Source organism: Cavia porcellus, unplaced genomic scaffold, assembly GCF_034190915.1.
Source record: "Cavia porcellus strain 051 isolate PalLab524CR breed Dunkin Hartley unplaced genomic scaffold, mCavPor4.1 scaffold_25, whole genome shotgun sequence".
Lineage (NCBI taxonomy): Eukaryota > Metazoa > Chordata > Mammalia > Rodentia > Caviidae > Cavia > Cavia porcellus.
This window is the reverse complement of record NW_026947508.1, coordinates 5,322,701-5,336,365: the sequence shown is the minus strand read 5'-3', so window position 1 is coordinate 5,336,365 and position 13,665 is coordinate 5,322,701. Positions and strand designations below refer to the sequence as shown.

Sequence of the window (13,665 nt, the reverse complement as noted above, 5' to 3'; positions counted from 1 at the left end):
GAAGATTCACGGGTGTGGCAATGGGCGGGGCGGAGGCGGGTCGCGCCGAATGTTGTCAAGTGGGCGTGGTCTAAGGGCTCAGGGGCGTGGTAATGGGCGGAGAGTGGAGACGGGCTTACGCTGGATGGTACCTGGTGGGCGTGGCCTGGGGCTTGGTTGGTGGCACTGGATGGGGGCGGGACTAGGGGCGGGACTGAGCGTGCCGGGGGCGGGGCTGAGCTGCTGGGCGGGGCCGGGCAGCCAAGCTGGTGGGCAGGGAGCCGCGGAGTCCGGACTTGGCGTGCGGGCGGGGCGAGCGCGGAGACTAGCTGCGGGCTCCACGGTGTCGTAGGGCGACCCGGCCTGGTCTGTCCGCCCCGGCCCCGGCCCGCCAACCATGCCGCCGCCCGCGCCGCCCACCGAGGTGCTGCCGGCGGTGCGCGTGGCGGTGCTGCTATCCTGCACGCTGTCCGCGCTGGGCTGCGGCCTGCTGGTGGCCACGCATGCCCTGTGGCCGGACCTGCGCAGCCGTGCGCGACGCCTGCTGCTCTTCCTGTCGCTGGCCGACCTGCTCTCGGCCGCCTCTTACTTCTACGGGGCGCTGCGGGACTTCGCGGGGCCCTCCTGGGACTGCGTGCTGCAGGGCGCACTGTCCTCCTTCGCCAACACCAGCTCTTTCTTCTGGACCATGGCCATCGCGCTCTACCTGTACCTGAGCATCGTGCACGCGGCGCGCGGGCCCCGGGCTGACCACCTCTTCTGGGTCTTCCACGTTGTCAGGTGGGTGGTGGCGCACCGCGTCCCTGGCCTGGACCCGGGTCCCTGCCAGGAGGGACGAGCGCTTGTCCCCAGTGTCTGGCCCTGGTCACTTAGAAGTCACTGGGACGACACTGTGTGTCCTGAGTCTCCTGTTTCATCACCTGGCCATCTCCACTGCCCAAAGGGAGAAGGCCCTGTCCTCAGGCTGGCACCCTGGGCTGAGAGCCCACAGCTTCCTGCCTTACCCGGGACACAGGGCACGCAGGCAGCACTTCTCAGCTGGAGGTGTGCAGGCTGGAAGAATTACAAAGGTTTCCTTTCAGTTTCATCTGGGATCCTTTCTAGACTCTGCCCCAGTCACCTGCGTCTCTAAGTTCCGTGTAATCTTGAATTGCTCTCTAGAATTCAGGAGCGCTGTGGTCTGGGGCAGAGGGCCAGCCTGCATCTCAGGCATCTGGCCCCAGGCAGGGCCCTTATGATCTCAGGCTGTGGGAGGCTCCTGTTGCCGGGAGGCGGGAGTCCCAGGGCTGGTCTCCTCCTCTCCTCCCCCGCATCTCAGCACCACCGACTGCCCTAATTATAGGTCCTTTCTATTGAAAACTTGAGCTCTTTCCAAGGACTGAGCAGAGTGTCAGCACTTTGGTGGCAACCAGTCACCTGGGTGTCACGCTGGGGCAACAACTGGGAGGGTCACTTGACCTCCGGCTCCGATGGCTGCTAGACAGAGGCCACTTGGTCCCTGAGAAACCGGGACGCTTCTCAGCTGTTGGTCCCCTGGGCAGAGCCCACCACCCTCCGGAACCAAACAGGGTAGAAGGGGGGATTCACAGGTGCCCAGACTGCAGCTGGCTTTGAAGAGATCCCTCCTCTTTAAAAAATGTTACCGAGATGTATTTCATAGCTAGCTGGTAAACAGCCTGGTGATAAGCAGCTCCTCTGGAAGAGAGATTTCCTAACTAACCCTACCTGGGAGTTCTTTCCTTTCATTTCCCATCAGGAACCCTGCAGAAGGGTTTTCTGTATTGCTTGGGAAAGGCTTCCTCCTGGGAAGCCCAGCTTAAAAGAATTGGGAAAACCTGTCCAACAGGTTCATTTATTGACCCAGATCCTCCTGGCTGCTCTGCTGACAGCCTTAGAAAGGACCCTGCAGTGTAATTCTTTGGAGAGGCAGTCACTGTTGCTGAAGGACCTGTTGATACAAGACCCATTCACCCACTCTCCTAACATCTGTCTTCTTCACCCAGCCTTCCAGTCTTGGAAAGCTCTGGTTTGGTTTGGTTCTGCACACAGGTCTCACTAAGTAGCCCACGCTGGCCTTAAACTTAGTGAGTCAGCCTCCGGGACTGGGATTCCAGTTATGCACCATGTCCCCGGCTCTGGAAAAGGTTTTCAAATTCGAACACAAAAGAGATGGGTATCTTTCTTTTAAAAAAATGTTCGTAGGAATTTATTTTTTAAAAAACTCACAAAGATCCTGAAAAATGGCCAAAGAATACATTCGACATTCAATAGTAGAAACGATTGATTAAATGTATGGAAAAAGCAGGCCTGGGGATTTAGCTCAGCACTGTAAGCGCCTGCCTGGCAAGCACAAGATCATGAATTTGATCCCCAGTACAAATGAACAAACAAACAACATATACATACATATATATGGATATATATGGAAAAAGCCTAGCACCCCCCACACTTTTTTTTTTAGTTTGGCCCTTTTAATATGCAAAATAATACAAGTTATAACAACGAGGCACATTTTTACATGGAATTAGAAAGAAAACAGTACAAGTATTGATGTGAAAAATCTTTATGAAGTGAGTCTTTTTCTACATTGCTGTTGACACTGCAAATTGAAGTCAGCCTCGTAGAAAGTACTTGGGAGGTGCCAGGTGTGGTGGCTCACACCTGTAATCCCAGCACTCGGGAGGCTGAAGCAGGAGGATCGTTGCGAGTTGGAGACCAGCCTGGGCTACAAAGTGAGCTCAAGGCCAGCCTGAACTGACTGCATAGCGAGACCCTGTCTCAAAAAGACCAAAAAAAAAGAAGTACTTGGGGTTCGTACCCCTTGCCCCGGTAATCCTGATTATACCAGCCGCATATAGCCAGCATGAGAGCATTGTATGTGTGCCCAGGAGCCCGAGGTGGGAGCAGGAATCCAGAAGCAACCTCAGGACCCAACAGTAGGGGCGCAGGGAGACCACAGGTCCCCCCAAATGTCATCCTCTGCCACTCAATCCTGGCTGTGGGGTAAGGCATTGGGGTTTTGGTTTTGTTTTGGTGGTACTGGGCATGAACCCTGGGCCTTCACACTTAGCTACATCCCAGCCTTTTTTAAAAACCTTTGATTTGGAGACGGGCTCACAAGTTGCCAAGTTGCCCAGGCTGGGCTGCAACTTTTGATTCTCCTGCCTCGGCCCAAGGCAGGCCCGAGCCAGGCCGCCCAGATATAATGTTGGACGCGGTGACAGAACCACACGGCAACTGCAGGCCTGGCCTGGAAATGGGTGGCTGGAGCGTCCTGCACACACACAGGTCCCCGAACAGCACCTGCCTGGCCTGGTCCTCTCTTAACAGCCAACGAGGCTCCTGTCCTCAGGAGCTGCACCTGGCCGGGTGTTTCCCATGTCACCAGTGACCCTGCCAGATGCACAGAGCGGCCACCTGCACTCCCAGCAGACAAGGAAGGTGGCCCAAGGCCTCGTAGCTGGTACGTGGGAGGCTCAGAGGCAGAACCTGGCTCAGACCTCTACAACGTCTGTGCCTTTTTATGATGATATGTTGTCTTTTACCTTTGATTTTCTTTTTTTAAAAAATAGGGGTCTCACGATGCAGGATGGCCTTGAACTCTCAAGTGGCCGGCCTGCCTCAGTGACCCTCCTGACTCAGCTCCCAACTGTTACAATTATAGGTATGACCCACCACATCCAGTCTTGACTTTTTAATTCAAACATAATTTCTGGAGGTGAATGTCAGTAGAAAACTCTTGCCCTGGGTTCGATCCCCAGCACCACACAGACACACATGCACACGCATACACATAAAAATAATAACAATGAACCATCATTTATGTTTAGCTTTCTAGACTTCCCAGATATTACCACTGAGCATGTTAGCTTATTTTACTGCAATTACTTTCTTCTGGAGCCACTGAAGAGTAGCAGGCCCCTCACCTCTAAGCAGTTTCAGATGTATTTCTAGAAGGCAAGCTTAGCCAGGTGTGGTGGCACATGCCTATAATCCCAGCATTCAGGAGGCTGAGGCAGGAGGATCACTATGAGTTCGAGGCCATCCTGGGTTACATAGTGAGTTCAAGACCAGCCTGCACTGCATAGGGAGACCCTGTCTCAAAAAACAAAACAAAAGCCAGGCATGGTGGCTCTTGGCTGTAATCCTAGCACTCAGGAGGCTGAGGCAGGAGGATCCTTGGGAGTTCGAGACCAGCCTGGGCTACAAAGTGAGCTCAAGGTCAGCCTGAACTGCATAGAGAGACCCCGTCTCAAAAAAACCTAAAAACGTAGGAGACAAATTTATAAGGTTGACTTTTTGGGTTGGCACTACACCGCCCTGCCCCCGCGGTGCTATGTTGGGGACAGAACCCAGAACCTCCAGGAACTGTGAAAGTTCTCTACCACGCAGCCCCAACACTGACATTTCCAAAGAGCACCGGCTCCTGGCTTGGTGGACCGTTCTCCAGTCTGCTGCTTTCTCCTTCATGGTCTCAGGTCCTGTCAGGCAGGTCCCAAGTGCTGCTCTCACCGGAGGCCTCTCGGATTTTGTTCCCTTGCTGGTGACCCTCAGGGATCCCTGCCCAGGACCTCACTAGCCCTTTGCCGTGCCCACCAGAGGGAAGGGGTAGAGCTGCAGGACAGGGTCACATGGCTGCCACTGTGGGACAGTGAGCTGTCCCCAGGAAAGCCACCTGCCTCTACAGTCCTCAGCAGCCATCAGCAGCCACCTGCCCCACCCTGAGCGATGCCAGCCAGAGGCCCATGTCCTGTTAGCGGACAGGGGGAGGTGACCACCCTTCTTCCCCAGGTCCCCGGCCTCAGCCCTTGTGTCCTGTGGGCTTGGGGGTGGCTTATGGCGCAGGTCCCTGCAGTCAGGGCTTGTTTGGGGCTCCCAGGAAAAGACCGTCTGACCTCCGGGCCGACCACCAAGCCAGCTCAGGGAGCAGGAAGTGGCGACACAGTGCAAACGGGAAACAGGAACCGAGAGGAAGGTTCTCTGAATCCTGGTGCACAGCTGGGGCTCGGGGCTGTCCCTGCGGTAGCCTGGTGTCCCCTCCAAAACTCCTGCGCCGTGGAGCCACCCTCAGAGCTGTGCTAAGAGCTGACTGGCGCTATTAAGAGTTGACTGGCAATGAGATGTTGTGGCACATGTGTGTAATTCCAGCACTCAGGAGGCTGAGGCAGGAGGGTCACCAGGATTTCCAGGCAGGCATGGGCTACATAGTGAGTTCAAAATAAGAGCTGACTGGGGTACAACCCTGGTAAATGGATTAAGGTAGTAGGCAGAGGGTCAGTTGTGCAGGAGTGGGCTCGGGGTACAAGATGGGTTGGTCCCTGGCCATTCTCTGTCTAGAGTGCCCTGCTACTATCTGCCATGGGTAACTGTCACCAGATGCCACCGCTGCGCTGGGCCTTCCCAACTGGACCCTACGCCAGATGGGCACATGCAGTGGGACACCCATGGCACGAGCCCAGTCCTGGCGTTACACTAGAAGCCAAGGGGCAGAGCTGCCCTGAGCTACGCCAGGCCCAGTGACCGGGACCCAGGCGGCAGGCAGCTCCTCAGAGCCCAGGGTTGAGGACGTGGGCGTTTGGAACGCCACCTGTCCCCGTCCTGCAGCTGTGCTGCAGAATGACCCCGCGGTGGCCCTGCCCAGGGCTGACTCCTGGACTGCCCCCACGTGTGTGTCCCTACACCCTGTCCCCACCCACACTGGACAGCAAGTTCCCATTGTCCCAGGGAATGGCTCCCCACGGCCGGCTGGGCCCCTCCAGAAGGCTGTCACAGGGTGTCCCCCAGCGGGGCCCTCAGACCACCCCCACCCTGCCTGGCCACAGAAAGTCCCCAGGTGCAGGCACAGCCCGAGGCTTCAGTTCCCTTCCCTGAACCCTTTCCACGCAAACCAAAGGGCTCCTGGTTCCAGAAGGCTGCCCCAGTGGAAACCCCACTGAAGCCTGCTCCCACTTCCCTGCCAGAGCTTCCCTGCCTGGAGGGGTGGGCCCCTCAGGTCTTCCCCTCCGAACTGGAACCAGAACCAGAATGGGAACCAGGCTCCTAGGAGTCCCGGAGCAGCCCCTGCCAGGGCCCCCGAGCAGCAGGCTGCCGGAAGAGCCCCCCAGGCCACGGCAGGAGTTCACCCCTCGCTCTGGAGGCTGACGTCCAAGGTCAAGGCGTGGGCAGCGCTGTTTCCTAGGGGCCCTGGCCGGTACCTGGCCTCTTCTCCCTGTGCTGTCACAGGATTATCCCTCCATTGGTGCCTGTATCTTCCTCGGTCCCTGTGAGGACACCAGACTGATTAGACTGGGCCCCTAGCAGTGGACGCATTTTATGTTTTTGTTTTTTGAGACAGAGTTTTGCTATGGAGCCAGGCTGGCCTTGAACTCACACTGTAGTCCAGCATGGCCTTGAACTCCTGGAGATCCTCCTGCCTCAGCCTCCTGAGTGCTGGGACTACAGGATGACAGCTAATGACCCCCCTTTTAATTGAATTACTTCTTAGAAGCCCCAGTCTCCAAATACAGTCACAGTCTCAGGTTCAGAGGGTGAAGGTTTCAACAGATGAATCTTGGGGACACACAGCTCGGAGGGCAGGCACCCAGCTGCAGGGGAAGGCTGGCCTCTGAGAAAAACACTGAGAGTGGGGGGACCTGCTTAGCTGTGGGGCACCAGGCATCCTCCAACCAGGTGCCCCAGCCCTGGTGTCCCCATGGCTTCAACGTCACAGGTTTGGGGAAGAGGACCCACCTGCTCTGACCGCCTAGGGTCCCCTGCAAGGCCCGCCCTCCTGCTGCTTCTCACCCTGTTGCAAGGCAGATTTCAGGGCCTTTGCACATTTGAGGACAGCTCGGGACCCGTCTTGGCGTGGAACTCGGGTCACAGAGGCCCACACAGGCCGTTGTCCCAGACCAGAACTGCCCATTATCCGGGCATCAGGGACCACCCTGGACCACAGGGACTTCTGCCTGGCCCTTTCCACATGGACAGTGAGCCAGTCTGACTGCCCAGGGGGTTGCTGGCTTCCTGTCTGGTCAGCACCGAAGTGTCCGGGTCTAGAAGTGGGAACTGGGCTGCAGGTGTCTTTCCAGCTTAACTCCGCCCCCCCCAGGGGCCCAGGGCACTGTGTGAGCCCGAGGAGGGCACTGTGTGAGCCCGAGGAGGGCACTGTGTGAGCCCGAGGAGGGCACTGTGTGAGCGAGGTCAGACCTCACTGGCCCTGAAAACAACGGATTCATTACCGCAAAGCAGCAGGTGCCCCCTCCCCTGCTGTGTGCCCCAGGTCTCCTGCTGTGACCAGTGGCAGTTTCCCCTCCTCAGGGGCTGGTGGCTTGACACCCAATGCGTACAATGTCACCCCAGGGAGCTGGTGGACAGGACGTGGTCTGTTGCTTGGTCTGGGTGGGAAGCAGAGGTCAGTGGATCTCCCCGATGACCAAATGCCAATCCCAGCTTTGCAGGCTTTGCCTCCATGGTGGACACCGCCCAAGCCCACTGGGCACTCAGTCAATGCAAGGAGCATCAGGGTGGCAATAAAACTGTATTTTAAAACACAGACCTCGGATGGCCTGGTGGTGCACCCCTGTAATCCCAGCACTCACTCGGAGGCTGAGGCAGGAGGATCACCATGAGTTCAAGGCCAACCTGGGCAGCAGAGCGAGACTCTGTCTAAAAGAAATGAACGCTTGCAAGCTTTAAAAAATTTACAGTGTGTAGGCGTGCGCGTGCACACTCATCTCATGTTTTCTGACGAGCCAGACGTGAAACATGCCCGGCCACCCCGTCTGTGTCACAAGCCAGCGGCCCTGGTCCAGCCTGCCCGGCAGGTTGCTGGACCTTCCTCCTCCTCCCCCGCTGCTGCCTCCAGGGCGGCCCTGGCAGGCCTCAGAGCTCAGTGCCTGCACCACGCCCTTGGGTCAGCTGTGCGAAACGCCCTCCTCAGCCTCTCCCCAGAGCACCCTGCAATTCACAGGACATGGTCACTTTGTTGCTTTAGAACTGTGACACTGTGGGTCTGTCACTGTGGACTCAGCATCCTGTCAGGCCCCTCAGGATGGGAAGAACAAAACAGAGTGTGACACTGCCCACTGCCACCAGACACTGCGACCACAGCAGGGGCCCTGGGGTCACCTCCCCCACCCCAACCTACAGGGTCACCTGCAGTGTGGCTGCCACCCCTCACGATTTCCAGAGGGACCCGTGAACCGAGGTGCCCCTGTGCCCAGGCCTGGAGAAGGCCCCGATGGTGACCTGTCAGCAGCCCGGCCACACAGCAGGAGGTGACCTAGCCACAGATCACCCAGATTGACAGCCCCGGAGTGCCACTTGGGTCATCCCGAAACTGCCTCCTCCCTGTCCATGGAAAAACTGTCCCCCACGAAACTGGAGTGGCCTGGGCAATGCTGTCCCAGTCACCCACTACCCAGTGTCACTCACCCGTTCATTGGGCCCCTCTTTTGCCTGTGTACCCCAAACTATCCCAGATGCTGAAGGCCAGAGCCTTCAGCCCGCCCAGCCCTTTCAAAAGCCATGATTTACATCGTCCCAAGACCCTGGGATGGCGTGGTTTTTAAAATGATATGCTATGTGGGGTGGAGGCTGAGGCAGGAGAATTTCCTCTAGTTCAAGGCCAGCGAGGGCTCTGTAGTGAGTTCAAGGCCAGCCTGGACTACATAGTTCGACCCTGTCTTAAAAACCTAAAGTGAATATGAGAATCCTTTCTTACCGTGCATCGGGTCGGCACTAATTCCGTCACCTGACCTGAGGAGCAGTCCTGGGAGGGCTTCTGAGAGCCGGGTCAGTGAGCCTATCGATAATCACGGAAGCAGGAATTGCAGGAGGAAGGAGATGAGTCTGGCAGGTGCCCCAAGTCTCAAATCTGCCTCCGATCCTGGGGTTAGGGGCACCTGGTGTGGCTGCCTGGGGCGGGGAGCGCCCTGCACACACATGGCCGAGGGTTGTGGCTCCTCTGGGGCCTCGGGTCTTTTTTTTTTTTTTTGTCCTTCGGTGCCACCGGGCCCCGGCAGCCCGACCTCAGGGCTCCCCTCTTCTTCCCTCCTCAGCTGGGGCATCCCTCTGACCATCACCGTGGCGGCTGTCACGCTCAACAAGATCGGCTACGACGCCTCCGACGTGTCGGTGGGCTGGTGCTGGGTGGACCTGGAGGCGGAGGACCGGCTGCTGTGGCTGCTGCTGACCGGGAAGCTGTGGGAGCTGCTGGCCTACGTCACGCTGCCCGTGCTCTACCTGCTGGTGCGGCGGCACATCAACCGAGCGGTAGGCGCCGGGGCTGGCCCTCCACTGCCCCCTGCAGACACACAGAGCACTTCGGGAGGAGTCCAGCATGCAGCCGGGGAGGGGTGGGTGCCTCGCAGGCCGCAGTGCAGAGGACTCCAGCTCCCCTCCGCCTTGGGGAATGCGTGGCTTTGCTGGCAGAAAATTGGGGTTTGGGGCAAGGACTGAGGCCAGCTCTGCCCCGTTGGGGCCCTTTAGGGCTCTGTCCCTGAGCCACGCCCTCTCCACAACCATGGGACAAGGACCCTCCTCACGGCCCTCCCTAACCTCAAACACCTGGTCCCTGCACGGTTTTGTTTGTTTTTGGTACTGGGATGGAACTCATCCGCTGTGCCACTAAGCTAAATTCCCCAGCATCGCTTCTTTTTTTTTTCCCCTCTCTTTTTTTTTTTTTTTTTTTTTTTTTTTCTTTTTTCTTTTAAGGCAAGGTCTTTAGTCCGCGCTGGCCTTAAACTCACTATGTAGATCAAGCTGATCTCAAATGCACAGCCTCCTGCCTCAGCCTCCCAAATCCTGGGTCATAGCGCCTACCACCACGACTGGCCTCTGCTCTGACTCAGAAACGCAGCTGATCTGCCCCCCACCCCACACACACCTGCTGCCTCTCTGAGCCCCTTTCCACCACTTGGAGGGTGTTTTCAGAAATAAAAGGAACGAAGTGAGCAGCGAGGTGGGAGTGTAAGGTTGTTCCCTGCCTGGAGCTGGGAGGAGAGCTAAGAATAAATGATGGGTCAGGCGGGCGCTGCATGCCTGTAATCCCAGTACTCAGGAGGCTGAGGCAGGAGGGTCACCAGGCACTCAGAGCCAGCCTGGACTCCATAATGAGTTCAAGGCCAGTTTGTACTGCACAGCAAGACAGTGTCTCAAGGAAGGAAGGAAGAAAAAAAAGGTGACCAGAGTGACTTTCACTACATCGCGTTGAGCCACCACCCGGGACCCCAGGGGAGGCAGAGGCAGGTGCTCCGACTGGGTTCAGCGTCCATACGTCTTTGTTAGGTGCTGCTTTGCCGTTGGTGGAGGCAGAGTCTTGCTGCGTAGACGGGGACGCATGTGTGGGTTGGGAGGTGAAGGCCGGGTGTCCTGTCCTGGACGCCACAGCCCGAGGAGTCTGGGGCACGCGAGGAGGAGGGCGCGGGGAGCGTGAGTCTGAGGTCGCTGTGCGGAGGTGGCCGAGAGGCCCCGGCCCAGGCCCAGGCTCAGGCCACCCGGTCCGTCCGCCCCGCAGCACGAGGCGCTGTCCGAGTACCGGCCCATCTGCGAGGCGCGCCCGCCGCAGCCCTGCGCCTCCGCCGCCGCCGCCGTGGCCGACAAGAAGCTGGTGCTGGTCCCGCTGGTCTTCATCGGCCTGCGCGTGTGGAGCACCGTGCGCTTCGTGCTCACGCTGTGCGCCTCCCCGCTGGTGCGCGCGCCCGCGCTGGTCCTCCTGCACGTAGGTGTCCGTGCGCGCGTCCCTCTGGGTCCCGGGTGGTGGCAGCTGCAGTGCGCTCAGTACCCCGGCCGGCGGGGGGCGTCCGGCAGCCCAGAGGTCCGGCCCCCAGCCTCGGCCCTCCTTCCCCGCAGGGCGTCGGGAACACCTTCCAGGGCGGAGCCAACTGCATCCTGTTCGTCCTGGCCACCCGCGCCGTCCGCAAGCGGCTCTTCGCCCTGTGTCGCCTGTGTCGCTGCTGTCCGCAGCCCTCCGCCCCGAGCCCGGCCGGTCCGCCCAAGCCACCCACGACCTCCCAGACGCGAGACTCGGGACTCCCACGGTGACGCTGTCCACCCGTGAGGGCACAGTGCCGACTCAGCCTCTTCTACCTCTGACAGCCTTGGTGCACTTGGAGTTCACCTGCGCGAGGCCAGTGAGACACTCAGGGAAGCTGGGGACACAGAGTCCCACGGCCACCATGCACTGTTTACAGTTTGTGAGGCCCACACCTGTGCCCCCTGGTCACTAAGTATCAGGGGCCAGGAAAGGGTCCCCTGCCCCAATGTCGAGGAGCAGATTCCCAGCTGCCGGGGAAGAGCCCCTGGGGAGCCCGGCTTCGTTGGCCAGCAGTGCTGGTCATCAGAGGGGGCAGTTCTCTCTGACCAGCATACACAATGTCCCCTGCACCTGCTTGTAATGGCCACCAAGAAGCGCGGCCCAGCTCAGGCCCAGGGTGGGCGTCCTGGGTGCCAGGATTCTGGCTGCCGGTTACAAGTCCTCAGCGCTGGGTTTCAGAGTCCATGGGCTGCCTCCACCTGTGCCATAAACGCAGGTCCCTCAGCTGGCACCAGGCCAGGGGGCGTCGCAGCGATTCCCCAAGAGCAGTGTCTCAGACAGTCGCTTGTTCTCAGCCTGAGCTGAAGATTCAGGGCAGGAGGGCAGGTGGCTCGTCCATGCGCCGGTCTGGTTTCCATAGGAGAGAGGACCACGAAGGGGTCACTGCAGGACCCCAATACCAAATCCCTGAGGTACAAGTTCCTCCTTGGCCTTGGGCTGGGGTGGAGCCGGTGGTAGGGGCTGGCTTAGCCCCACAAGGACCCCACTCCACCACCCCACACCTAATCGAAAAACCTTCCAGGTGGATTTTTAGGGGAATGTGGCAACCTCAATCCTGAAGTGAAGGTTTACATTCAAAAGAAAAACATAGAAAATGGTAGGGGTTTGGTACTGGGGGCAGGCCCCAAGGCACGGTGGATGCAAGGTGAATCCTCCAAGGCTGAGCCACACCCCAGCCTGACAAGAGGTTTTTTTGTACCTGGAATCTAACTCAGGACCTTGCACTTGCCAGGTAGGCTCTGTGCTGCTAAGCTACATTCTGACCCCTAGAAGAGATTTTTTAAAGCACCCATGTCTCTATTTATATTCCGCAGCTCCCCCCAGCAAACCCCCCCCACCCTGTTTCAGAGAACAGACCTGGAACAGGAAGCATAAAGGTTACCTGGGCTCCCCGGGGAAAGTTGTCTCTTCCCGCGGGGGCGGGGTCCGGCAGACACCCCCAAACTGGACTGACGGGTTCCGTTTAAAACGCAGACCCCACTGTGCGATCCTGTTTTGCTCTCAGAGACAATACTCGCTGGAGGAAACATTCACCTCGGTGTCTGGGAGCAGTGGGGCTGCAGTGGACTCTGCTGAGCAGGGTTTGGGGGCCTGAGCCTGACTCTTGACCCCTGACCGCCTGACCCCACAGCGCAACCCTCTGGCTGAGCTGGAAACCGGCACCACCAGCCAGCCGTGCCCGGATCGGCCCGCAGGGGGAGTCCGGGTCCAGGAAACGGCTGCTGCAGCCGCCGGGGCTCAGGCTCCCGAGGTCCCTGGCTGACACAAGGGCTGGGCTTCCCGCCCGGAGTCACGCTCGCGGGCTTTGTGTCACCATCTTCCTTCTTGCCCCCCGCACGTCAGCCTCGTGCCTGTGTCCCAGCCGGTGCCCCGGCCAGCGAGGCCAGCTGGAGCCTCCTTTTCAGACTCCAGGATGAGCCCGGTGAAGTGGTGCACACCTCCAGTCCCAGCACTCCAGAGGCTGAGGCAGGAGGGTCGCCACGAGTTCGAGGCCAGCCTGGGCTGCATAGCGAGACCTCTGTCTCAAAAAAAAATCACAAAACACTGGAAGCCTGGGGTGGAAGTCAGCCTAGAACACCCAGGGGCGCCCCCCACCCAGCCCGGGAGCTTCCTTCTGCATCTGCATCGTTAATGTTTATCCGCGTCTGCTCTGCCAAGCTCTGCCAGCTCTGTTCTGCCGGCCTTCACAGGTGCTACGGCCACAGGGCGCGCTGTTCCTCCGCACTTTCTGAATCCGGATCGGGGAGTCGGTTTCACGTGCCGCTTCCTGGCCCTTGTGCTTGTGTGCGTGCGTGCGGTGTGTTTGGTGTGCATTTTTTTTTTTTTAAATAAAGGTTATTATGTGAGCCTGGGCTGAGCGTTGAAGACCGAAGTCTCCTAATGTCCACAGTGAGAAAATCTATTTTTCCAAATTTCCGGCACAGCGTGAGTTTTTGCACACGCAGAACTGTGAAAAGCCTGCCTGTCTGGGTGGAGCCGAGGCCTTGTTATTCTAAGTTAAATAAATTAACTATTTTTCTTCCGCGTGTGTGGTGAACTGATTGCCACTGGTGAGCAGGTATCAGTCGAGGTGATGTCCGGACTGCAGCAGCCTCCTACGTGGCCGAGACCTGGCACGATGTGTCTGCCCCTCCCCGAGGACGGAGGAACCCTGAGGCCCAGCAGGGTGCACATGTCTCTCATACCAGCACTCTGGGAGGCTGAGGCAGGAAGAGGGGAGATCAAACCCAGGTGGAGCGATTTGGTGACACAATGAGACCGGGTCTCGAAATGAAGAGGGTGTCTGCCCTCCTGGGTGTGCCTGAGTGGGGGATCAGAACACAGATTCCGGGGCCCTGAGCACTAGGAGGACCAGCAGGCTGAGTCCAGAGCCCTCAGAGCTTGCTTGT

General features: G+C 58.6%; 1 protein-coding gene across 1 annotated transcript; it reads left to right on the top strand.

The window, feature by feature from the left end:
- The first annotated feature begins 237 nt into the window (after positions 1-237).
- Gpr157 (G protein-coupled receptor 157) lies at positions 238-13,298 on the top strand. Its single transcript, XM_003471220.5, has 4 exons — positions 238-759; positions 9,021-9,234; positions 10,478-10,681; positions 10,813-13,298. The coding sequence occupies exons 1-4, from the start codon at positions 377-379 to the stop codon at positions 11,002-11,004; spliced, it is 993 nt and encodes a 330-aa protein (XP_003471268.3). The 5' UTR covers positions 238-376; the 3' UTR covers positions 11,005-13,298.
- The last annotated feature ends 367 nt before the right edge of the window (positions 13,299-13,665 follow it).